The sequence below is a fragment of the Lepidochelys kempii genome, chromosome 7, assembly GCF_965140265.1.
Source record: "Lepidochelys kempii isolate rLepKem1 chromosome 7, rLepKem1.hap2, whole genome shotgun sequence".
Taxonomy (NCBI): Eukaryota; Metazoa; Chordata; order Testudines; family Cheloniidae; genus Lepidochelys; species Lepidochelys kempii.
The window spans coordinates 48,716,648-48,742,663 of NC_133262.1; the positions used below are offsets into that span (position 1 = coordinate 48,716,648).

Here is a 26,016-nt window from a genome sequence, read left to right on the forward strand (position 1 = left end):
CCCACCCACTGCAACCCATACCCTCCCTACCCAGAGTCACCCCACACCCAACCATTGCACCTGAAACCCAACCCCAGACAGCCACCCACCCTACCGATTACATCCAAAACCCACCCCACCCACTGCACCCCAAACCACCCTATTCAGAGCCACCCCATCTCCACCCGATACAGAGCCACCCAACCTCCACTGCACCACAAACCCACCCCGTTCAGTGCCACCCCACCCACTACACCCCGAACCCACCACATACAGAGCTAATTAACCCCACCCATTGCACCCCAAACCCACTCTCTACAGAGCCATTCCACCCTACCAATTACATCCCAAACACACCCCATATGCAGCCTCCCAACCCGCACCCATTTCATTCCAAACCCACCCCATACAGAGCCAGACGACCCCCATCCCCTGCAACCGAAACACACCACATACAGAGCCACCGCACCCCACCTACTGCATACAAAACCCACCCCATAAAAAGTCACCCACCCCTACCCATTGCACCCCAAACCCACCCCATACAGAGCCACACCATCCCCCCACTGCAACCCAACCCCCCCATACAGAGCACCCAACCTCTGCATCCCAAACCCACCCCATAGAGCCACCCCACTCATTCCACTCCAAACCCACACCATACAAAGCCATCCCACCCCTACCCACTGCACCTCACCCATTCCACCCCAAACCCACCCCATTTAGAGCTACCCCACCCCCACCCATTGAACCCCAAACCCATCCCACACAAAGCCACCCCACCCATGGCAATACCCCATAAAGAGCCACCCACACTCACCCATTGCATCCAAAACCCAACTCATATAGAGCCACTGCACCCCACCCACTGCACCCCAAATTCATCCCCACCCATTTTACCCCAAACCCATCCCATACAGTCTCCCTACACCTACTACTCCCCAAACCCACCCCATACAGAACTACCCAATCCCCACCCACTGCACCCCAAACCCACCTCATACAGAACCACACCATCCCCACCAACTACACTCCAAACCAGTGTGGATTTGATTTAAATCACTAGTCAGGAAGACTCGATTTAATCCTGGATTTCTCCATAAAAGTGCATTCTTGTTGGTTGTTATAATACGTATTCTTCACAACTCAGAGATAGATGAGACCCAAACTGGGTCTCTTTTACGGGCTGCTGCCATTATAGGTTTTCTGTTCTCGTGAGAGAATGATATGGTAGATTTCAAATCAATGAAGGCTACACTCAGAAAGACCTCAAGACTTCTGGAATATGCTGCTCATACAGTTTCACTTTTGTTTCTACTGTCTGTCCCTCCCTTCTCACATTTATCTCCTGACTTCTCCTTGTCCAGATCTATTCCAACCCCAACAATCTTCTATTCATTGAACTTTTTGAAACTTTGCACTTTTAGAGAGAGGTAAGGGACTGACTCTGTGCACACAAATTTGCAGAGAGACAATAGGGTTGAGGTCTGTTATTTCTCACCTCTGTATATTTTCAAGTTTGCAGATGACACTAAACTGGGAGGAGTGGTAGATATGCTGGAAGGTAAGGATAGGATACAAAGGGACCTAGACAAATTAGAGGATTGGGCCAAAAGAAATCTGATGAGATTCAACAAGGACAAGTGCAGAGTTCTGCACTTAGCACGGAAGAATCTCATGCACTGCTACAGACCAGGGCATGAGTGGCTAGGCATCAGTTCTGCAGAAAAGGACCTAGGGGTTACAGTGGATGAGAAGCTGGATATCAGTCAACAGTGTGCCCTTGTTGCCAAGAAGATTAATGCCATTATGGGCTGTATAAGTAGGACCATTGCCAGCAGATCGAGGGACATGATCATTCCCCTCTATTTGGCATTGGTGAGGCCTCATCTGGAGTACTGTGTCCAGTTTTGGGCCCCACACTACAAGAAGGATGTGGAAAAATTGGAAAGAGTCCAGCGAAGGGCAACAACAATGATTAGGGGGCTGGAACACAGGATTTATGAGGAGAAGCTGAGGGAGCTGGGATTATTTAGTCTGCAGAAGAGAAGAATGAGGGGGGATTTGATAGCTGCTTTCAACTACCTGAAAGGGGGTTCCAAAGAGGATGGATCTAGACTGTTTGCAGTGGTAGCAGATGAGAGAACAAGGAGTAATGGTCTCAAGTTGCAGTGGGGGAGGTTTAGGTTGGCTATTAGGAAAAACTTGTTCACTAGGAGGGTGGTGAAACACTGGAATGCGTTACCAAGGGAGATGGTGGATTCTCCTTCCTTTGAGGTTTTTAAGGTCAGGCTTGACAAAGCCCTGGCTGGGATGATTTAGTTGGGGTTGGTCCTACTTTGAGCAGGGGGTTGGACTAGATGACCTTCTGGGGTCCCTTCCAACCCTGATATTCTATATTATGTATTTAAAAACATTTTTGCTGTTAACAAGCATGTTATCTCTGGAGAGACAAATCCACAGTTTGAGAACTGCAAAACTAAGTATCTCTGATGTCTTGTAGACTGAGCACTGAGTCCCGTTGGGAGGATAGAAAGATTAACCTAAATAATTTAGGCAGAAGCCCCTGGAACCCCATAAGATTGGGTCCCTAATCCATGAACTATTTGGAACTCACTTACAAAACTTTTCTTAAACATTACATGAATCTATTGTCTCATACTATTGAATTATAATTTATAGTCACTCTTTCATGATGAGATATCTTTGAGCTATAATGTATCTTAATTAAAATGATCTCTAGATCAGATTTTTTTGGTAAAATGCTTTTTTAGGAAAAACCTATTTAAATAAAAAACCCTCAATTTTTAATTGTTTTAAAAATCATTGGATTTTTATCCACCCTGCCCCAAACAGAGCCCCCCACCCCACCCATTGCACCCCAAACAGAGACACCCAACCCCCACCAACTGCACCACAAACGCACCCCATACTGAGCCACCCCACCCTCAGTGCACCCCAAAGTTACCCTATACAGACCCACTCCACCCCCACCCATTGCACCCTAAACCCACTCTCTACACAGCCACCCAATGTACTCCAAGCCCATCCCATACAGTCACCTTACACACACTGCACCCCAACCCCACCCCATAAAGAGCCACTGCACCCTAAACCCACCTCCTACAGAACCACCCACCCGACCCATTGCACCCGAAACCCACCCCCTACAGAGCCCAAATCCCTTACCCCCCAAATCCACCCCAGGCAGAGCCACCCCGCGGCCCGGCCCGGCCCCGCCCCGCCATCGGAGGCCCCGCCCCCGCGCCGGGCGGCCCCGGGCTCAGAGCGGCGGCGGCAGGCTGAGGGGACGCATCGCAGCGCGGCGCGCGACCAGCCCGACTCGGCCGGGATCCGCCTCAGCCCGGCCCCGCAATGGGCTGCACCGTGAGCGCCGAGGACAAGGCGGCGGCCGAGCGCTCTAAGATGATCGACAAGAACCTGCGCGAGGACGGCGAGAAGGCGGCGCGGGAGGTCAAGCTGCTGCTGCTGGGTGAGCCCCGGCCCGCCCGGTCCCCCCCGCCACGGCCACGGCCCCGGTCCCGGTCCCGGTCCCCCCCGCCACGGCCCGGCCCCGGTCCCCCCCGCCACGGCCCGGCCCCGGCCCGCGCTGCGACCCGCCGGTACCGCCCGCCCCGCGGCTCCCCGGTCCGCCTCTTACCACCTCGCCAGCCCCCGCCCCTCCTGGTCCCGCCGGCCGGCCCTGCCCAGCGATACCCTCAGCCCCCGCTGCCACCCCGTCAGCGCCCTGCTCCGCCCGTCTGGCCCCCGCGGTGCCATTGCCCCGCTTTCCGGTACCACCCTGTCAGCCGCCTGCCTCGCTCCGGCGGTACCGCCCTGCCCTTTATCCCCCCCAGTACCTGGATCCCTCCTGGTGACACCCCCACCCCCTGGTACCACCCTGCCAGGCTCTTGCCCACCTTGCCCCTGTGGTATTGCTCTGTCCTTGACCCCCGGTACTGCCTGGTACCACCCTGCCCTGTGACCCCCCCCCCCGTGCCCAGTACCACCCACCAGCCCCTTGTCCAGCCTGCCCTGCAACCCCCTGGTCCCGTGGTGCTGCTCTGTATCCCCCCCCCCCCAGTCCCTCCTGGTACCACCCTGCCCAATGACACCCTGCCTTTGTACTGTCTGCCCCACTGCCTGGGCCCAGCCCCCTGGTCCTGCCCAGCGACACCCTTGCCATCTTCCCCCTGCCCACCTTGCCTCCATGATACCACCCAGCCCTGCGTCCCCCCCAGTACCCTGGTACTGCCTGGCCCAGCGACCCTCCTCTGGCCCTGCCCTGCAACACCCTCCTGGCCTGGTACCACCTGGCCCAGCGAGCTACCCACCACTGGTAGCCTCCTCCTGGGCCCACCGAGAACTCTCGGTTACACTCCTGGGATTCTCCAGCGTCTGAGAGCCCCCCCCAGTCTGCTACCTCCCACAGAACACCCCCCTCCGTGGTTCTCAAGGGCCTTTTGAGACCCTGCATACTTTTAGCCTGTCCCATCCAGTGACCTGCTTAGCAGACCCCAAGGTACAGCCCAGTGCACCCTCCCAAAGAGCCCCCTACTGGCTTCCTGCACTCCCCTATGTTGCACCCCAGAGACACTCCAAGACCTCCAGACTGCATTCCCAGGCTGCCTACGTACACCCCAGCAACCCTATGATATACCCCCCTGGGTACAGCCTACATCCCATACAGCTCCCCTAATATACACCCTCAGTAAATCCCACCCACCCAGACTCTCTCAATACACCATTGCACAGACCATTGAACCCACGACCCCCTTACATACACTGACACCCCTTATGCCACAATCCACACATCTTTTATATCACAGACTCCCTAAAAAGAAAAGGAGTACTTGTGGCACCTTAGAGACTAACCAATTTATTTGAGCATGAGCTTTTGTGAGCCACAGCTCACTTCATCGGATGCCAATGAAGTGAGCTGTGGCTCACGAAAGCTCATGCTCAAATAAATTGGTTAGTCTCTAAGGTGCCACAAGTACTCCTTTTCTTTTTGCGAATACAGACTAACACGGCTGTTACTCTGAAACAGACTCCCTAGTAACACCCCCATATAACAGACCCCGCTAAATACAACTCGAGCCTCCACCCCCATACATGACAGTCCTCCCAGATACCTCTACTTCTCCCTAGATACCATAAGCCCCACTGTAGATGAAAACCCTCTGTTCCAATCCTCAGATACCACAGGCCCCCACCTCTTTCTCAGCCCCATATACCCTGGGCGCCTATGTATGGCATATGGAGGCATGTACCTCAGCCCTACATGTACCCCAACTGCCAAGTGTCTCTCACAGCTTTCTTCACTACCCCTCAATTAAGCTCCCCACCCTCATTAAATACAAACTCCTATCCTTCCCTACAAATTCCTGTACAAACTTCTGTGAACACCCTCTCCGCATCTTCCCCCAGAGATCCCCCGAATGAAACCCTTCCATTCCTCCCCCAAACTGCCTACTACTCCACTCCCTCCCTTCAGCTACCCTTTTCCTCTGGAAAGGCCAACCCCTCATCTCCACAGCCCCAGCTGTCCATGTATCTGCAAAGAATCCCCATTCCTCTGTCAGCCCAACATTTCCACATTCTGAAACACCCCATCCCGTCCAAAGCCACCACCCTCCCTGAAGCCATGTCCACACTCCAGCTACCACATCCCCTCCAAACATGTTCTTCAGCTGCACCCATTCGCATGCACCTTCCCAAATACCCCCTGCCAGTTACAGAACTCTGCCCTTGTACAGCTATACACCCTGCCTTGTGTTTTCCAGCCACTCTGCGGAGTAAATGTATGGAGGGGAGAGCTTTGAGGGTGCCCATGCCCCCTCCCACATCCATACAGATGATGATGGAGAAGAGTTAGGATCCCTGTCAACTGTGGCTGGGGATGGATTGTTTGGGAGGAGAGTTGGAGACAGCTGCTGCTCAGGGTGATGGAACTTGTGAGGGGGGAAATTGAAAACACTTTCATCCTGCTTGATTTGGGGGCGGAACTGCTTTTTGTTGATTCTTAGTCTCCCCTTTTTGAAACCCCTTGCATTCTGACTGAGACCAGATGGTGTGCTCATCTCCTTCCAGGAGATGCACAGAGTGAGCTGGGTGGGTAGCTTTGTGTCTGCAGTCCCAGGTTACTGGTCAAAGGGCTCTGTCAGTCGCTTTATGCTTTTAGCATTCAGCAGTGTTCCGCACTATTTCTCTCTTCCCTCCTTTCTCTGAGCTCATCATGGGGCCCCGTAACCTAGGAAAGTAAACATCTATTTCAAATCCTCAAATTTTCTTGCTTTTCTTTTTCCCAAATACCCCCACTTTTTTTTTTTTTTTGAGGCGGGAGAGGAAGTAAATTGATCTTCAGTGCCAAGGTAGCAGGGTATTGAAAGAAAGTGTTTTCTGCAGCCCTTAGTGTGACTTGAATGGTGGAAAGCATACCCTGACAAGAAGCAGCAATGTGGATCCAGTATGTGTGGATACTGGATGCTCTTATTTGTTTAGTTCAGTAGCAAACTTTGCACCAGTCCAGCCTGTGTTTACTGCTCCTCAAATATTTTTCCACGTGTTCTGCCCGTCTTTTAATGAAGCTCTAATCCAAATTGAAGATTTGTGCCTTATGGACATCTGATGATGATGAGAATGATAATGTGTTTGCATACCACTTGCTGTGTTCAAAGCACTTTACAGACATAAAACTCGGACATCTCTGCTCTCTGTCCTTTGGCTTTGGGGAAGAAAGCAGATTTTTTAAAAAATTTTAAATGACCTCCTAACTGGATTTTATTCTGCTTCTGAAATTCCCAGGAAGAGCAATTCCTCATTTAGCCTTTTAAATGCCATATTATGTGATACTCCCACACAGTGTGGGGAAGCCCAGATGGGGTGGTAAACTGGAAGATGTGGGGTGGATTCGGACAAGAGATAATTAGGAGACATAGGATGGAAGGAGAGAAGCATGTGATGGCACAGCAGTTGAGAAAATGTCTGTCTTGTGGATTTTTTAAATAGAGGAAACAGTGGCAGGAAGCAATGATGAAATCAGGCAGGCTCATTTCTTTAAACACAACCTTGCATTAATAACTACATAATTAACATCTGAGCAGCTCTAGTCAATACAGCATTGTGTTGATAAAATAACAGTGACTTCTTGACTTATTTAATATTGGTTAAGTGCCAACAACGTATGTACTCCCGCTAGGAAAGTCCGTGGGCTTATTTGAAGACAGTGCAGATACACTGATGCTTTTTTAGAAGGATTTCAGTAAACAAATTAGATCAGATTCCTGTGTTGGTGTGATGTGCTGATGATATCAGGACTGACCAACTGGAATGCAAGATTTCTTAATACTATTAATATTTTAGGCCCTGATCCTGCAATCAGGATCTATGTGGGTAGACACCAGAGTAGCTCCATTGACTTAAATGGGGCTCTGTGCAGGTATGGGGATCTGTTTACAGGATTGGGGACTTAGGTGGGGAGAAGTCCTACACGTATTGATGTAACCTTATTTTTGGGTGTGAAGGATCCAGGCCTAGTCTTGCATCTTTTTTTCCCCTTTAGAAATAAATGAGTCAAGTAAAGCAGCATCACTAAAACATTGTTTCTTGTAGCCTCTTTAAACCCCCTGCTCCCCATAACTCCTAAATATTTAATAATAAAGCTGCAGAATGAGGTGCCTGTATTACTTTTATTAGCAAAACAAAAACCCATGCTTGACTCTCTCTCTCTCTTCCAACCCCCCCAGTGAATTTTCTTTTGTATGAGTCTAGCATCTGTTGGCCTGCATAATTTGTAACATAAACATGCTTGTGATAGCCTGTGGATTTACAGCTGGCTAGGTGAATTCACTGGATAAATAAGGCAGAGGGCAGCAGCTTCACCCATAAACTAAAAATAACTTACAAGGTCGACACACCTTTTGGATTTGGATTTCCACCTGTGTTAGAGTAAAGACAACAGGAAACCTGTTTGTAGAGCGCTACTGTATCATTTTTGCTAGCTTTGGTAAAATTCTCTAGCTGAAATGGATACTCGCAGCAAATGGTTTTTTTTGGATAATCACTTTTGCACTGAATATTAAATGTGAAACAAGGGCATGAGATTTTCAAAATGCAAATGATGCACATGGTTAATTTACAGGTAATAATATTCTGTATGCTTCACTACTGTATGTTTTCTCAGTTTAGGTGGGGCTGTAGCCATGTCCTTTGCTGTGGCTGTTTAAAGTAACTTATTTAGTAACAAAGGCCTCCATCCTGCAAGCACTTATTCATGTGCTTCACTTTATTCACACAATGACTGCTGTTGGAGTTAGTAGAACTACTGATATGTAAAGTTAAGCATCGGGGCACGCATTGGTGTAAGGGCTAGTCCAGTATGTGTGTTACAGGTCATGTCCCATGCCCCCCTCACTCCCCCATGCCTGTCACTGAGGATCTGAGTTGTTGCAGCCCCTAGCTAGGTAGCCTTGGCTCTGTAGCTCAAGCTGTAAAATCTCCTGTTTTTATCCCTGGAGGTACCCAGTTCAGTCCCTGGTGTATTGGCCAAGATGTTGGCTGTCACATTTGCAGGATTGCTGCCAAAATGACAATCTGTTTTTGAGTGCTACCTGTTGGCTACAAAATTAAAGGGAAGAAAATGTCTTGGCAGCTTTGAGTGGAGGATGAATGTGTGTATTCTGCCCTCTGTCATGCTGTATGTACAGTGCTTGGTTTTGGATGTCCATTGTGGAATGAATTATTTATTCCCAAATTGTATCTTTATGTTGGAAAGGATGGGAGGTGGGAGGAAGGGAAGCATACAAATGATCTTTGACTTCTGAAGTGGAGAGTATTTACAAAATACAATTCTGATCTTGGTGTGGGGATCTAAATTCAAAAGTAGAGCAAGACAATTTTTCTTTCTAGCAGCTGTTCAAGTGTAAATAGTGCTGAAGACTTGAGTCATTATTGCCCTATATTTAAGCTGAGACATGTCTGCAAAATACTTTCAAATTAATTTGAAGGCATTGCACAAACAGATTGCTCTTTACTGAGAACAGCAGTAAGACACCTTACTTCCTAGATTGTGACTAATGGTAATGTTAACTTTGTAATTTCTGAGCACAGTTGTCAATTTCGGGTCAGTTACAACAGGGTGAATCTCATCAGTAAATTCGTATAACAAGCACGAATTTTAATAGACTTTTGAAGAGTGACTGTATAGCTGAGGAGTCCCTGGGACTTAGCAAGCACTTTCAAGATGAAAACTGGCTTGACCTTGATGAAATGAGTGGTGAAGAGAATCTGACGTTTGGTCTGTTAGTTGTATGCTAGAAGATGTTCCTCATTGCAAGGCTGAAAGTATGCATGTCTAAGTGATGCTTGCAGATGGACTGTCCCAGGCAGGCTGGTAATGGCAGATGTATTATATGTACATTAAAGATAAGTCAAGGGAAACGCCTGTGGTATGAGATCATTATTGTTGGTTGTTTGAGGGGAAAATGGATGTAAGCCTTCTAGTACCAATAGCTCTGAAGTCTGGATTTGTTTTTTCACCAGGTTTGCTGTCTTTACAAAGTGATACCGGTATGGTTCTAATACTCAGTTTACCTACTTACTCCTTAACATTCCACTGTAGATGGATCCCCCCCCCCCAAAAAAAAAACAAACAAACAAACAAAAAAAACACAAGCTGTGCTCTGATGAAAGTTCTTACTCTATCAAACTGCTGTGAGCTATTGCTTTGTGAGCCTCTGGAGCAGATGGTAGTACCACGTTTTATCAGGACATTTGTCTGCTTTGGGGAGAGCAGCTGCAGTCATCGGAGAACCAACTTCTTGTACAAGCTCAAATTAGTACTTTTCAGCAAACACGGTGGCTTTTGTCTGTTGTGGCTAAAGACTGGACTGAGGTCTCAACAAATCCTCTGTCAAATCAGAACTCTCTCTCTTCCTGCTCTTCATGTGCATTCAAACAGGCTTAAAAGGCTTCTCTTGTCTCGAATCTTTTGCACCAGAGCGTTGGCAAACTAGAATAGTCGTGTAGCTAAGGGCTTGTCTACACTGGCAATTTACAGCACTGTAACTTTCTTGCTCAGGGTGAAAAAACACCCCCCTGAGCGCAGCAAGTTTCACCACTGTAAAGCGTCAGTGTGGACACTGCACCAACGCTGGGAGCTGCACCCCCCTTGTGCTCTCCCAGAGCTCTGCCATGATCACACAAACCACGTTAAAGCGCTGCCAGTGTAGACTAGCCCTAAATCTCAGTGTGCACCACTTGCCTGGAAAATTTAATCTGCCATTTCAGCTCCAACAAACATGTTAGGGAGGCAGTAGCTAATGTTTTCTGTTGGCTTGATTTTAAATGGTGCCCTGTGTTCTCCGTCCTTCTTTCCTCTCTGAATCATGGATGTTTGCTTAGATTTTTCACACAAACATTCATTAGAAGTAGGGCTGTTGATTGATCATAGTTTAACTCATGGGATTAACTCAAAATTAATTATGATTAAAAAAATTAATCACGATTAATAGCAGTTTAAATCACTGTTAAACAATAAAATACCAATTTAAATTTATTAAATATTTTGATGTTTTTGTACATATTCAAATATATTGATTTCAGTTACAACACAGTATACAAAGTGTACAGTGCTCACTTCATATTTTTGATTACAAATATTTTCATTGTAAAAATGATAAAATAGTATTTTTCAGTTCACTTCATACAAGTACTGCAGTGCAATCTCTTTATTGTGAAAGTGCAAGTTACAACCGTAGATTGCACTTAAAAATAAAACAGTTATGTAACAAAAACAATGGAAAATTTTAGAGCCTACAAATCCACTCAGTCCTACTTCTTGTTCAGCCACTTGCTAAGACAGACAAGTTTGTTTACATTTATGGGAGATAATGCTGCCCACTTCTTATTCACAATGTTTCCTGAAAGTGAGAACAGGCATTTACATGGCACTTTTGTAGCTAGCATTTTAAGGTATTTACATGCCAGATATGCTAAACATTTGTATGCTGCTTCAGCCACCATTCCAGAGGACATGCTTCCATGCTGATGACACGCATTAAAAATGTGTTAATTACATTTGTGACTGAAGTCCTTGGGCGAAGAGTTGTATGCTCTGTTCTACCCACATTCTGCCATATATTTCATGTTATAGCAATCTCGGATAATGACTCGGCAATGGTGTTTGTTTTAAGAACACTTTCACTGTAGATTTGACAAAACACAAAGAAGGTACCAATGTGAGATTTCTAAAGATAGCTTAGCACTCGACCCAAGGTTTAAGAATCTGAAGTTCTGCCCAAAATCTGATGGGGACGGGGTGTGGAGCATGCTTTCAGAAGTCTTAAAAGAGCAACACTCCGATGTGGAACCTACAGAACCTGAACCACCAAAAAAGAAAATCAGCCTTCTGCTGGTGGCATCTGACTTGGGTGATGAAAATGAACATGTGCTGGTCTGCACTGCTTTGGATTGTTATCGAGCAGAACCCATCATCAGCATGGATGCGTGCCCTCTGGAGTGGTGGTTGAAGCATGAAGGGACATCTGAATTTTTAGCGCATCTGGCGCATAAATATCATAAAAAATTTCACGGCTACAATGATGCCATGAGAATGCCTGTTCTCACTTTTAGGTGACATTGTAAACAAGAATCAGGCAGCATTATCTTCTGCAAATGTAAACAAACTTGTTTGTCTGAGCAATTTGCTGACCAAGAAATAGGACAGAGTGGACTTGTAGACTCTGAAGTTTACATTGTTTTATTTTTGAATGCAGTTATTTTTTGTACATAATTCTACATTTGTAAGTTCAACTTTCATGATAAAAAGAAAAGGAGTACTTGTGGCACCTTAGAGACCAACACATTTATTTGAGCATAAGCATCCGATGAAGTGAGCTGTAGCTCACGAAAGCTTATGCTCCAATTAATTTGTTAGTTGGAGCATAAGCTTTCGTGAGCTACAGCTCACTTCATCGGATGCTTATGCTCAAATAAATGTGTTGGTCTCTAAGGTGCCACAAGTACTCCTTTTCTTTTTGCGGATACAGACTAACATGGCTGCTACTCTGAAACCTTTCATGATAAAGAGATGGCACTACAGTACTTGTATTCAGTGAACTGAAAAATACTATTATTTTTTACAGTGCAAATATTTGTAAAAAAAAAAATAGTGAGCACTGTACACTTTGTATTCTGTGTTGTAATTGAAATCAAATACAAGTACTGCAGTGCAATCTCTTTATCATGAAAGTGCAAGTTGAAAATGTAGAAAACATCAAAAATGTCAGTGGTATTCCATTATTTTTTTAAAAGTGCGATTAATCACAATTTTTTTAATTGCTTGAGAGCCCTAATTAGAAGTTTTAGTGTTTGAATGGCTTATTCCAGTGGGCCATAAATTACCAAAACAAAACTTGTGGCCGCTTTGAATCAAGCGCGCTCAGTCCCAGAAGCTTCCTTTGGTGGGATTCACCCTTGAATTTGCCCATCATTTAGTGTCAAAAATAGATTGCTGCACAAGGGGAAAAATGTTTTTTTAAAAAAGACAAACTTTGGTTAGTAATTCTAAATTATTGTAAGACTTTCCATCTTTCTCCTTAAGGAATGTTAGCATTAGAAAAAAATGGCTATGCAGCTTTGTTCCAAGGTTGAGTCTTTAGCTAAAAATAAGTACAACTAAAGACTGTTCAGCTGGCTTGGAAACTATTTCCAAAGCCAATGAGAAATACCCTCCTGTTACCAAAGAGAAAAGCGTTGCCGAATTTTGCTGACCTGAAAGTAGGGTGGAGAGTTTCACTTGTGCTATTACTTGCTGCAGATCTAGATGCATTCTCTTGTTAAATTTCCATTCTCAGAAAACCAGCCCTTGACTCTCTGACATGCAAGCTCTCCCTGTAGGGTAGTCCCTTTTGTGTCTGAGCAGTATGAGCTATTTTAATTTAGATCTAAGCTCTGCCTCTGGGGAGGAGTGATGGAAATAATTTCATTCTCTTAATGGCTTCTTTATAATTAGTTTAGTAACTCTAATTGTGCCCAGAAGTTTTTGATATCTCTGTGGACCAAGGGTTTTTTTTTATCAGTTCAGATGTGAAAGTTGGCTTCATTTACCAGAGAAACTTAAAAAAAACAAAAACGTATTTTGCTGACGAGGAGTTGACGAAAGCAAAGGCCCTAGCTATTCATCTCAGCCCAAGTATGCTCTCCAGAAGCATGGGAGACATTGTTTCTCCAGCAACTGTGAAGGTAGTGGAATATTGTAGCAGAATTAACATTTTGGAGCAGCGATAGTAATTGTTGTCATAAAACAACAATGGGAGAAAACTGGAACCACCAGGACCTCTGGAATTCAACAGTTCATCAAGGCTAATTTCAGTGGCAGTGCAAACCAAACTGTGTGCCAAACAGTGTTTTCAAATTTTACTGTAAGGATAACTAAATTTTTTGGCACATTTACCCAGTAGGAGAACATAACTAGTTATAGCAGAGCAGCATCAAACATACACAGTGCTACTCATGGACTTAATCACGTTAAAGAACTTATGCTTCTGTTCTAGAACATTGCTATCAGATAGTAGATTTTTGTCACTGCTTATTTTGGAAAAAAAATCTTTGGTCTGTAGACACAGTTAATGAGTGGGTGTGTGTATACAATATATATACTTCCTACAGCTGAGTAAGGCATGAACATATGCAAAATAGTTAAATAATATTGTCTCTATTAGATGGTCTGAGATCTACAGTTCCACAAATGGAGAATGATGAATAGATTGGAAAACATGCCTTATAATATGCAGTGCTGATAGCCGTGTTGGTCCCAGGTTATTAGAGAGACAGCGTGGGTGACATAATATCTTTTATTGGACCAAGCTTTCAAGCCACACAGAACTGCTCTTCAGGTCTCTTCCTGAGGAAGAGCTCTGTGTGGCTTGAAAGCTTGTCTCTCACCAACAGAAGTTGGTCCAATAAAAGATACTCCCTTGTCCACCATGCCTTAAAGTGTTGGACTCCCAGAGCTCAATCTATTTAGCTTAACAAAGAGATGTGACTTGATCACAGTCTGCAAGTACCTACACGGGGAACTAAACTTTCATAATGGGCTCTTCAGTCTAGCATACATAGATATAACAAGATCCACTGGCTGGAAGATGAAGCTAGACAAATTCAGACTGGAAATAAAGTGTAAATTTTTTCAGGGAGAGTAATTAACCCCTGGCACAAGTTATCCTGAGCTGTGGTGGATTCTCCATCACTGGAAATTTGTAAATCAAGGGCAGGAGTACATTTAAAACACTGCAGCAGCACAGCTCTTCAGTGAAGACACTCCAACACCGATGGGAGCTCTGCCATCAACATAATTAATTCACCTCCATGAGAGGAGGTAGCTATGTCAAGGGGAGGAGCTATTCTGTCAACATAGCACTGTCTACAAAGGGGGTTAGGTCAGTATAACTGCATCACTCAGGGATTTTGCACACCCCTGAGTGATGTATAGTGATACCAATGTAAGTGTATAGTGTAGATCTGGCCCAAGATTGGATATTTTTCTGAAAGATCTGCTTTAGTTCTAACAGGAATTATTTGGGGGCAGGTTTCAGTTCTCTGGCCTGTGTCACACAGGAGGTCAGACTGGATGATCACAGTGGTCCCTTCTGGCCTTAGAATGTAAATCTGATGGTCATTAAGGTTACTGGATGGCTGACAGCCACTAGTAAGTTTTAATTCTTCTTACCATTCAGAAATTTGCTTGTTCAAAAAGTATAGTGTACTTAAAGGTTTTGTTTAATGGCTAAGCTGTCTTTCTTTAGTCACACATCCAGCCATGTCTAAACCAATCTCAGTGTAACTATTCCATAATGATACAGTAGGAAAAACCTCACTTCACTGTTCCAGCGTCCATCCGGCAAATAATTGTATCTTCATCAATCATTTGGAATAATAGAATTCAAGTAATTGAAACTGAACGTATTAGTGCAGCATATCTGTCTCCTGCTTGTAAAAATAAACATCTTGGCTATGCCTCAACCTTTCGCTCAAATAAATGAATCACCCTTTGTCTAGCAGTAGCAGACCACTGTCCTGTGACATTTGTTCTGTTTTGTTAACATATTCTTTAGTGATTTAAAAAAAAAAAATGAACAAGTAATTTAATTTCTGGTTGATCCCTGACTGAAGAGTTCTTGGTGTTTTTTTTAAATTATTACCTTTTAAATGGTCTCCATCCAGTATAGTTCTTGTAGTCAAGTGATTTCTTTAGATGTCATACCTCCTAGGCATAATTGGGGCTCAGAGCAATTGTCTCAGGCTCTTTGCAACCTCAGGCATGTGTTGCTGCGCTGGTTACGCCCAGGGCAGCTTCCTCCCTTTAAGGATTTGCCTTTACTGCATAGTGAACTCAAGTATTGCCCCTAATTTACAAGCATGCTGAATTATGTGGCTGGCCTGAGAGGGGATATAGGCCAAAATTGAGTGAGTACATCTAGTCAGCTGCTGATTGACCACTTTGTAGTATGGATGCAGGCTAGTGCCAGCTGAGCACTTCTAATTCTGCTGTGCCTTCCCACAATTTTCCCAGTGTGCCCAGAAAGGACAGACAAGTTCTCCCACACATAATTCCATGCAACGAACCATGGGATGTGCTCCTAGAAGTCGTAACGCCACCCATAAGTGAGTGCAGTGCCTGTGTGGACACAGCAAGTCACTGCTTAGTTTGCAGGGTTGCTGCTTTCATTTGAACTCAGTTAACTTGGGTATAGGTAATTGGAGTTAACTCTGCAGTGAAGACATAAGCAATTGAGAGCTGTTGTCTCAGGCTCTCTGCAGACTCAGGCAAACACCACTGCATCTGTTACACCCTCTGAGTTATTGTTTCTCATGTTAAATTTTATCATCAGTGTCTGAAAAATCCCCTTTTTAATAGGAAACGTTTCTCTGTGTGTGTGTGTTGCTTTCCTCAGTCTGCAGACGGCTCCAGTACTTTTGCTATTGCTCAGAGCTTTGCCAAGCTGCATCAGGCTGAAGTTAATTCAGGACCGTTTAGATGCTTCAGCTCAGAACCCTGTGGGCAGAAGTGAAACTATTGGTCACATCAGTTTCATGCAGCTGCTTGGGAAGGTCATGAGTAGCAGTGGAGGAAGGGATTGGAATTTCTTCTTATGGGGAGGAGGACCCAGAAAAGAGTCTGAGGGAGGAGTGGGGCAATGGACAGCCCCCATTCTCCTCTGTGGCAGCCGGGATCCTCTCTGGGATAGAAGAGTTAGTTAGCTGGCACATGCTTCTGTCCGGCTGCATGTAGGGAATGGAGCTACTGTTATATCAACACCTAAGATTCTGGAACTGATGAGCTGTTCTCTCCCTTTCCAGTTTTCAGATTTTTTTTTTTTAAGGTAGTGAAACAGACTAGATGCAAACTGTCAGTGCAGAGCTGGATAGTCCGTTGTTTGTGTGGCTCTTTTCCACAGCAACAGGGAGAGGAAATATATTTTTAAAAATAGGAAAAGGTGCTTGTAAATCCCAAAAAACTGGCAAGGTTCTTCTGGGGTAAAGTGCAGTACCTGAAACTATAGGTTTCAGAGTAACAGCCGTGTTAGTCTGTATTCGCAAAAAGAAAAGGAGGACTTGTGGCACCTTAGAGACTAACCAATTTATTAGAGCATAAGCTTTCGTGAGCTACAGCTCACTTCTTCAGATGCATATCGTGGAAACTATGTTAGTCTTTTTTTTTTTTTCCTTTTTTTTCCCTTCAGTTGACTAAATCTCAAATTGGTGGTGTCCCTCTAATCTTCTGGCAGCTTCATTCCCCAAGCTACTGTAGCCTTCTTAAACTTCCCACTTAGGATTTTAAATAGATTTTTCTCTTTATCACTCTCCCTCTGCCAAGTATAACTCTTTATGATTGAGAAAGCAGCAGGTATATTTTTCCAGGAACAGATTTTAGGACTCGGCAAATGCTGCAGAGAATTTTTCTAGTTATTTTAATTAAAACTAGTCCTTCTGGGGTCTCCCAGTAATGCAATACTTCCTCTATCCCCCCCGCACCCCACATGAAGTTCCATCATTTAAAACAAAACATCATATTGAGTTGAGAGGAGGAAAAATCCAGCCCAGCTGCTAAAGTTCAGTTTACTCTGGAGTTCTGAGTTGTCTTTGGTCCATTTTGTTTACAGATGACAGTGACCATAAGTAAGTGGATATTGGCTTTCTCCCAGACACCCAAGTTATTTTTAGATTGTGAAGGTTTTCTGTTGTAGCATGTGGTGAGGCAAGTGGTTCTATGTTTGGGTGGGGGGAAAAATATTGTGCAGTAATACGTTACTTAGATTAATTTCACACCTGCCGTACATTTTTCTGTAGAATTTTGCCTGTTATAATTTTTATTTGCTTTCTGATGTTATATTGGACTTGATTGTTTGAATGCATGCCAAAATAACTTTTTTTAAAAAAAAAAACCAATCCTGTTCTTAGGATGTTATCACTCTGATAACTTGGCTGAGATGTCGTGTCCTACCAACAATAAGAATGAACTCTTAGGCAGTTAGTTGCATAACTTTTCGGGGGGAGGTGAAAGTGAGAGATGGGAGAAATTGACATAGTTGATGGATTAGATGTACAAGTAGTCTTCAGTATGTGGAGTTTGATCTTTTAACAAGTATAAAAATCATACTTAAAAATAAGAGTCTGAAATGTCCACTATCTGGTTACTTCAGAACATTTTTTGGAATTGTATTCAGTGGCTGCTTTTGTTTTGTTGTCTACACGAACAGTTACAAGCTCTCTGTGGGTGTGTCTTTAAAAAACAGACCCCTTGCCAGTAATCTCACTGGGTCTGAGTAAATGATATGTGACAGTTCCTTCCTGGTGCCTGGATCAAGGGGGCTATGAGTGGGTTGTGTGTGTGGCTTTTATTTTTGTTTGTAACTGACCTTTTTGGAGGCCCCTCCCCCACCTCTTGTGAACTGGCCTCTTGCAGGAAAAATTTACTCAGCAACCTTTTCTTCTGTTTTCGAGGCTTGCATAAAAATAGAGGAAGGGAGGGGCCGGCTGCAACTCTCTGAGGCTTCGTTTTCCCAGGGCAGTAGGTGGAGCTAGGGTGGGTTGTGTGTGTGTTGCTGTCCATTTGTTGCATTTCACTTGAGTGACTTTCCGCTATGGTTAACGGACTGGGGTGCCCCCTCCCCTGCTCTGAAATTCATCAGTAGTAGTACTGAAAAATGTTTCCAAATTTAGGTGTTTGCCCTGAAGCACCTAAATCCATAGGGAGGCACATAATTGGTCCTAACTCTCCCACCCCTCCTCGGAGTGCTGAACACTCCCAGCTGCCCTATTTTCCATTGGGGTTTGGAAGCCCTCAACTGCTCTGAAAAGCAGGTCACCTACTCTGGTTGCTTAACCTGAGGCCACTGAGGTTTGCAATCTTTGACTGAAGTTTCGTCTCTCTCCCCCCCCCCCCCCCCCCTCCACCCAGTCAAGCACCCTACTATACTTGAACTTCTGTTAAACACAGATTTTGTTGCAATGTTAAAGTCTTTTTGCCAGACTCTGAGATCAGGGCCTAAGTGAGGGCTCCAGGCATCCCTCCCGTCCTGTTGCCAGTCCCCTCGCAGTAGCTGTTAGCAAAGGAGGAAATTCTGAGGCATTGAGGGTTGCACTCACAACATTACCCAGGATGCTTCTCCAGCTTACAGTTATGTTGTTCTATCACTGGGAGTCTGATCCCTGGGAGCACACTGAAAGGTTTAACCTGTGCTTTTGTTTTGTGTTGAATCCAGATGTTACAGGGACATCTGTCAGGTCAGTTTTGGCTCCACAGTTAGGTTCCCTAGGTCTAAGCATGTATAGAACCTTAAAAACCAACAGAAATGTTTCCATTAGAAACTTCTGGAAAGTTTCCTTTCTCCCCCCTCCAATGTTTGTAAACTAACCTTGGCTGCTTTATGCTGGTGACCCAGGAAGTGAAATTGACAAACTCACTAGTCTGTTTTCAGTGTAGTGAGCCGATAAAAATGCCTAACTGTCAAAAATACAGCAAAAATACATGCATCTGATGAAGTGAGCTGTAGCTCACGAAAGCTTATGCTCAAATAAATTGGGTAGTCTCTAAGGTGCCACAAGTACTCCTTTTTCTTTTTGCGGATACAGACTAACACTGCTGCTACTCTGAAGCTAGTGAAAAGTAAATGAGAACATATAACATTAATAAGCTGTGGTGTTTGACAATGGTAAACGAACTGCTTTCTTAATGGGATTTTTAACCATGTGGTGTCCCTTTAAAAGTAAGCTTGGTCATGATCAGTGGGGGTTTTCAACTCCAGGACAAAGATGGATTTGGAAGAAATGGGAGGCAGCCTAAAAAGACCTTTAGGATTTAGAACCTGAAGGGATCCTTGATATGAAATTCACAGCAAACTGAGGGGCTTATAAAATAGCAACCATTGAGTTTGTTTCTGTGCTTACCTTGCAAGAGCTGAGAGCCTCACTAATGCTTATAGCGGTGCAGGGAGCTGTATGCCTAGCAGGGCTTTGGAACCTAGCAATGCGGGAAAGAGCTGTGAACTTGGATCTTGGCAAGGGGAGGTGACTTACAAGTGTATCAAAACGGATTAGTAAATGTTAAGTCTAAATAGACAACTTTAGGTTCTATGTGTTTTCTCTATTTTAAAAAATAAATGTCAGCTGGCTCACTTTTGTTTCCTGCTAGAAGCTCATCTGGAGGAGCTCTGCTTATCATAGATACATTTTTTTTTTTTTAAATAAAAAGGTACATCTCTGACACTCCTGAGCCTAAGGACTTGCCTACACTAGAAAGATGGGCCTTTTAAATATACTGATATTGGTCTGGTCTACATGAGAAAATTAGTTTGGCTTAACTATGTCAGTCAGGGGTGTGAAAAATCCACACCACTAGGTAATCCACCTCCCCAGGAGGCAGTAGTATTCTTCTGTTGACCTAGTGCTGTCTACACAGAGACTTAACAGTAAAATCTTCCCCTAGTATGGGGGCAGTTACATCACTTGAAAGGTGCTTTCTGCTGGTGTAGTTATTGGGAAGGGGACTATGCTATACTGGTATAAAGAAACTTCATATTGGTGCATCCACAACTGGGCTTGTCCCAGTATTGGTATTTGTTACCCCATACAAAATGTGTGTGTGGAGCGGGCTGAAGATGGAATGTGCAACCTTGAAAAGTGATATTGTCCCACCCTTACTTGGCAACTTGTAAACCCACCTCCACATAGCTTTAATGTATTAAACAAAGGGTTAAAATGTCTGGATCCTGAGGCATTCAGCAAGGACAAGTGCAGAGTCCTGCACTTAGGACGGAAGAATCCCATGCACTGCTACAGACTAGGGACAAAATGGCTAGGCAGCAGTTCTGCAGAAAAGGACTTAGGGGTTACAGTGAACAAGAAGCTGGATATCAGTCAACAGTGTGCCCTTGTAGCCAAGAAGGCTAACGGCATTTTGGGCTGTATAAATAGGGGCATTGTCAGCAGATTGAGGGACGTGATCATTCCCCTCTATTCGACACTGGTGAGGCCTCATCTGGAGTACTGTGTCCAGTTTTGGGCCCCACACTACAAGAAGGTTGTGGAAAAATTGGAAAGAGTTCAGTGGAGGGCAACAAAAATTATTAGGGGACTGGAGCACATGACTTATGTGGAGAGGCTGAGGGAACTGGGATTATTAAATCTACAGAAATGAAGAATGGGTGGGGATTTGATAGCTGCTTTCAACTACCTGAAAGGGGGTTCCAAAGAGGATGGATCTAGACTGTTCTCGGTGGTAGCAGATGACAGAACAAGGAGTAATGGTCTCAAGTTGCAGTGGGGGAGGTTGGATTCTAGGAAGAACTTTTCCTCTAGGAGGGTGGTGAAGCACTAAAATGGGTTACCTAGGGAGGTGGTGGATTCTCCTTCCTTAGAGGTTTTTAAGGTCAAGCTTGACAAAGCCCTGGCTGGGATGATTTAATTGGGGATTGACCCTACTTTGAGCAGGGGGTTGGACTAGATGACTTCCTGAGGTCCCTTCCAGTCCTGATATTCTATGATTCAGGAGACTGGAAGGCCTGGCAGCCTCCTCACTGCTAGGTTATGATGGGGCATAGTGAAATTAGCACCCCATTCTAGCGGGGTCTTTTAGAGTTCTCAGGACAGTGTAAAGCTGCCCTCCTCTGGTGAGAAATCCCAATGGATTGGGAGTGGGGGGACTACTGACTGCCCTCCCCACAGTTTGGGGAGTCGGCCAGTGCAGGTGGAGTGTGTGTGTTTAATGCCTCTGCGCCAGCTGGGGTAAATCAGGTCCATTGTGTTTAATTTTTAAGCAGTTGTTAACCCTGACTTGGAAGAGGATGCATTTGTGTACAAGGGGAAATATAGAGCAGGCCCAGGCTGCTCATTAGAGAGGAGAATCACCTGTCAAGTGCTCAGTTGCTTCCCTCAGTGCTTCTCTAGTGACTCGGTTTACTGCAGCCTGGTGCTGGAGTGCAGGGCTGGTGACGTTGCCTAACTTCAAATACCCTGTGCAGTTTGTCCTTGGTACCAGAGTTCCTCCTCTCCTGGCGAATTTTCAGGTCTTGCACAGAGCAAGACCTGTGCCTGTCTGTCTTCTCCAGCTTCAAGAACATTGTCCTCTGGTGGCCCATCTTGTGATGTCAGCTTGAGAGGGAGGAGCTACTTTGCTTGTGAAAATCCTGAGGAGCCATTGACCCTGATTTTTGTGAATGGCTAGAGCTTTATCTGAGGAATGGCATTTTAAACATCGAATTACTGAATATAATTGTGCGCTAACTACACAGTGAACGTTCTGCTCTGACTCCAGTTTAGTTCTTTCCCCAAGATGTTAAATTCCATTTTTCCCTATGTATGAAAACAGGCCTGCCAATACCTGCTCTCCAAGACTTCCCCGTGCCATGGGGAGGGCTGGGTAGACATTGCCATTCCAGATTCTGTTGTAGCAGAGATGGGGATTTGTCCTCTGTGCTTGGCCCAGAGGGAGGTGGTGGAATCTCCTTCCTTAGAAGTTTTTAAGGTCAGGCTTGACAAAGCCCTGGCTGGGATGATTTAATTGGGGATTGGTCCTGCTTTTGAGCAGGGGGTTGGTCCATCCAGTACTGGACTAGATGACCTCCTGAGGTCCCTTCCAACCGTGATATTCTATGATTCTATGACTCTAGAGCTAGGAGGATGTGGGTTCTACTCCTGGCTCTACTACAGGCTTGCTCCATGTCCTTGTGTCTCTGTTTCTCCGTTTGTAAAACAGAGATGATGCTGACCCATCTCTAAAATGCTTTGAGATCTATTAAGGAAGAGCTGTTCTCTACAAAAATCATTTATTCCTCGTACTGAACTCCAGGAGTCCTGCTTGAGAGCACTCTATGGCTGGGATCTAGCGAGCCGGTCCATCTGAATGCTCTGTACCATGCTCAGTTGCGCTTGGGGGAGTTCTCTGGAACCTGCCTGGTGTTTTAGTTAGATCTCCAATTCTTTAGTTCAGGGGTTTTGTATTGGTGACTCCTTTCACACAGCAAGCCTCCGAGTGCGACTGCCCTTATAAATTTCAATGCACAATTTTTTATATTAAACACTATTATGAATGCTAGAGGCGAAGTGGGATATGGGGGTGAAGGCTGAGTGCTTGAGAACACCTGCTTTAGTTACTCTCCCTGTGGGTTGCTCTGAACCCACCTCAGAGCTGCAGCTGAAAAGCACCCAGAGTTTCCAGTGCTGTGATTGTCTGGTCTGAATCATTGTGGCTGTGCTAAGTGAGAAGGTGACTAAGCTACTGCCCTAGCAGTGTAATGTCATGAGCCGGCCGCCTCCTTGTTCCCAAAGCTGTGTGTCAAGTTCCTTTCATTTGTGCTGTATCCCAGAGCGTGTTACAGATGGAGAGCTGGGTGCTGACAAATGCTGACTCCAGCAAGTTTTGACAGTGGTTCAGTGTTGAGTGATAGCGCTTGCAGAGCCTTCAATGTGAGAACATGCGCTCTGTCTATTGTAAGATGTTGGCTGGGACATGGGTTATCCTTGTCTCCTTTGGGGAAAAGCACTGTGGGACCTGTAACGTGCACCAGCAATGGGCAGGAAGGATCTCTGGTTTATTACCTGCTCATCTGATAGCCAGCACCTTTTCTCTGCGAGCTCTGGGGGGCTTGCAGCCACGTACTTCTGGCCTTGAGACAGGAGTCATAGTTGTAATATGCAACTGCAATTAAATGACCACAGTGCCCTAACTTCCTTTCAGGGCGCTGATGGACCGATATAATGCAACAGAAAGAAAAGGAGTACTTGTGGCACCTTAGAGACTAACCAATTTATTTGAGCATAAGCTTTCGTGAGCTACAGCTCACTTCATCAGATGCATATCGTGGAAACTGCAGCAGACTTTATATATACACAGAGAATATGAAACAATACCTCCTCCCACCCCACTGTCCTGCTGGTAATAATGCAACAGAGCTACCGTCATTGTAGTTTAGTCCTTCAGATTAGTGGTGGGTTGGGGGAAGCTAGTCGGATACCTTTTGAACTGTAAAAATGGAACCTCACCAGCCTGGCTGAATGCTTCTCACTGACTTCACGTAATCTGCCGTTTTTTAGCTCTGTTCAGCCATCAAAAGATCTCAAAGCCCTGGGTAGACATAATGAATGTAGATCCTGTCAGAATGCCTGTCCTGAACCGCTGAGTATTGGGGGAGCTTCTCTGGCTACAGTCTTTATGTGCCAAGGAGGTTCTTCAAACTGCATTCAGTACTTTGGGGAGGGAACATGCTGCCTTCAGTCTTTCAGGGTGTGGTTTGTGAAGCAAAATGGTATCTGTAGAGGGGTCTGTTAAACCATTTACATAGAAAAGAGAGGGGTTGCTAATTAAGGATAATACATAATTAATGTTGAAAGCTAGGTCTGTCATAAATTGCAACCTGGAAGTGCTCAGTCTCCCCAAGGGGGGCTGGGAAAGTTACTTCCCTGTAACACTTTCACTCCCTTGATTGAGTTTCCTCTTGAGGAAAAGTTTGTTCTGCTACAGGGATTGCAAAGGCAGTTTCCCTCTAGATTCCCTATAGTGTCTTCACCAAGGTTTTTATTTCAGCCTGAGAAGAGTCATTTGCTAAAGTGTTGAAGCATCAAGGAGCTAATTTCATATCAAGTGAAGAAAATACATTTTTTCCTGGCTATTCCTCAGGCAGTGCCATCCCAGAGGAAATACTTCTGCCATTGCAAACAGGGTTTGCTTCTTTAGGGGTTGAGGCTTGCCTTTTGTTTTCTGCTAAATCTCGTTTGATCATTCGCAAACGAGGAGAATTAGTGAGTTATGACACTGCTAGGCTTTTACTGGGGCAATCTAAATGCCAAGACCAGGAAAAGAGACCCTTGCACATGACACAGATGAAGACTTAGTATAACTCTATTGTTGCTGATTCTAATCAGGAGCTAGCACTAATTTGTCTGCATCTGGATTTGGCTGTCAAGTGTTTTTCTGAATTGGAATATATGACTGTGCGTTGTATGTAGAATCCCCGGGCAACAGCTTTTCTTGTGCTTGCTCTGAATTATGAGCAGGATCAATTCTGCCTCTTGAGAGTCCAATTCATCTTCCTCATTAATTCCCCTCCCCCCCCCATTTTTGGTTCAGCTTCTTGTGTGATGAGGCTTCTCTGGAAGGTGGAGTTTCTAGTTAAATTCGTGCTGTTTGTGTTTTCCCGTTGTGTCCATGTTGCAGTGGCTGTTGAATTAACATATCTGACAAGGTTATTTTTCTTCCATTAATTTCTGTAGCCACTAGGCCAAGCTCCCATTTACTAGCTCTTGTTAGCGGTTGCTCTAGCTGATTGTTCAGGCATGAGAGATGGAAGGGGAAGCATTAGTATCAAGCTGTGCTGTTGTGACAAATCCCGCTTCCTCCATTTGAGTGAAGTGATGGGGGAGGGGGTGATTGGTTCATTTCACCTCTTACCATCCATCTCTTTAGTCTCCTTTGTTTGTTTCTGCTTCTTTGTCAAATGGCCACTGAATGTGGAGGATTTTCAGATCAGAGGAGCAGGCTGGTTGGCACATAGGACTGGACTGCGAGCCCTGGGTTCTATTCCTAAACTTGCCGTGTGAGGCTTAATTCAGGCACAGTTGCAAGACACTCAAATGCTACTGTGACTAATGCCAGTTAATAAGGAACTGTGGGGACTGTACTGCTGGGGTGCGACATGAGAAACAAGGGCTGTGCTGTCGGAGGTGTCCAAGGGAATGCGTGGGTTAAAGCACCTGTTTCAGGACAGCTGTAGGGGTCACTAAGGACTGGCCCCTGACAGGTATTTAGGTACCTAATCCCCACTGATTTCAGGTGCCTAAAAACCTTTCGGGATCTGGGCACAGGCTAGCAAGCTGAATGTATGTGGCCTTTAGCCCCACAGAAGAATTGAGGTTGGGCGGGAGCACCAATGAGCGCTACTGCTCCCAAGAGAAGGAAGCACTTGGTCTGCCCTGTCCATCCCACTATAAGATGCTCATTACCATTGTATATGAGCCCGGCCAAAATGAAGGTTCTTCTGAAAATAAGTAGAACTTGTTTGTGTGTAACTTTTTATTCCCAGTTTGTCAGCTGCCTCAGGCTGTGTCTGTGTGCTCTATCAGGATCCCACCCACGGCAATCTTATGTTCCCTTCCAAAAGGAAAGTAATATTTTACCCCAACTGGGAGCCTTGAAATGCCATGAATATGATAAAGGCTATTAGTGGTGACCAGAGGCAGAGCCTGCTGTAAAATCACTGCTTGTGCTTTGAATGTGACAGTGCTGCTCTCATACAAAGCTGTGTGGAGACTTGAGCCTGCCATGCAAGTCTGAATGGATTCCTTCCATCAGTTAGCTCGTTATAACCCTCTCACCAGTGGCTGAATTGGCCTACCAGGGCAGTAGGCGTTCAGATGATTAGTAATTTTGCACCTTGAAGAACAGCTCCATTTGTTTTTTAATGCAGCTAGTTCGTTCTTTAACATTTTGTGTGGTTCAGCCGGATACCAACATTCCTTGTAAGTGTCTGCACTGAATTT

The 26,016-nt window shown here is 45.1% G+C and overlaps 1 protein-coding gene across 1 annotated transcript in view; it reads left to right on the plus strand.

Moving 5' to 3' along the window:
- Window positions 1–3,254: 3,254 nt before the first annotated feature.
- Window positions 3,255–26,016, plus strand: part of GNAI2 (G protein subunit alpha i2) — a 195,503-nt gene continuing 172,741 nt past the window's right edge. Inside the window, exon 1 of the mRNA XM_073352601.1 lies at window positions 3,255–3,472. Coding sequence (XP_073208702.1) covers window positions 3,355–3,472 — 118 coding nt within the window. The 5' untranslated portion in view covers window positions 3,255–3,354. The remainder of the gene's footprint in view (window positions 3,473–26,016) is intronic.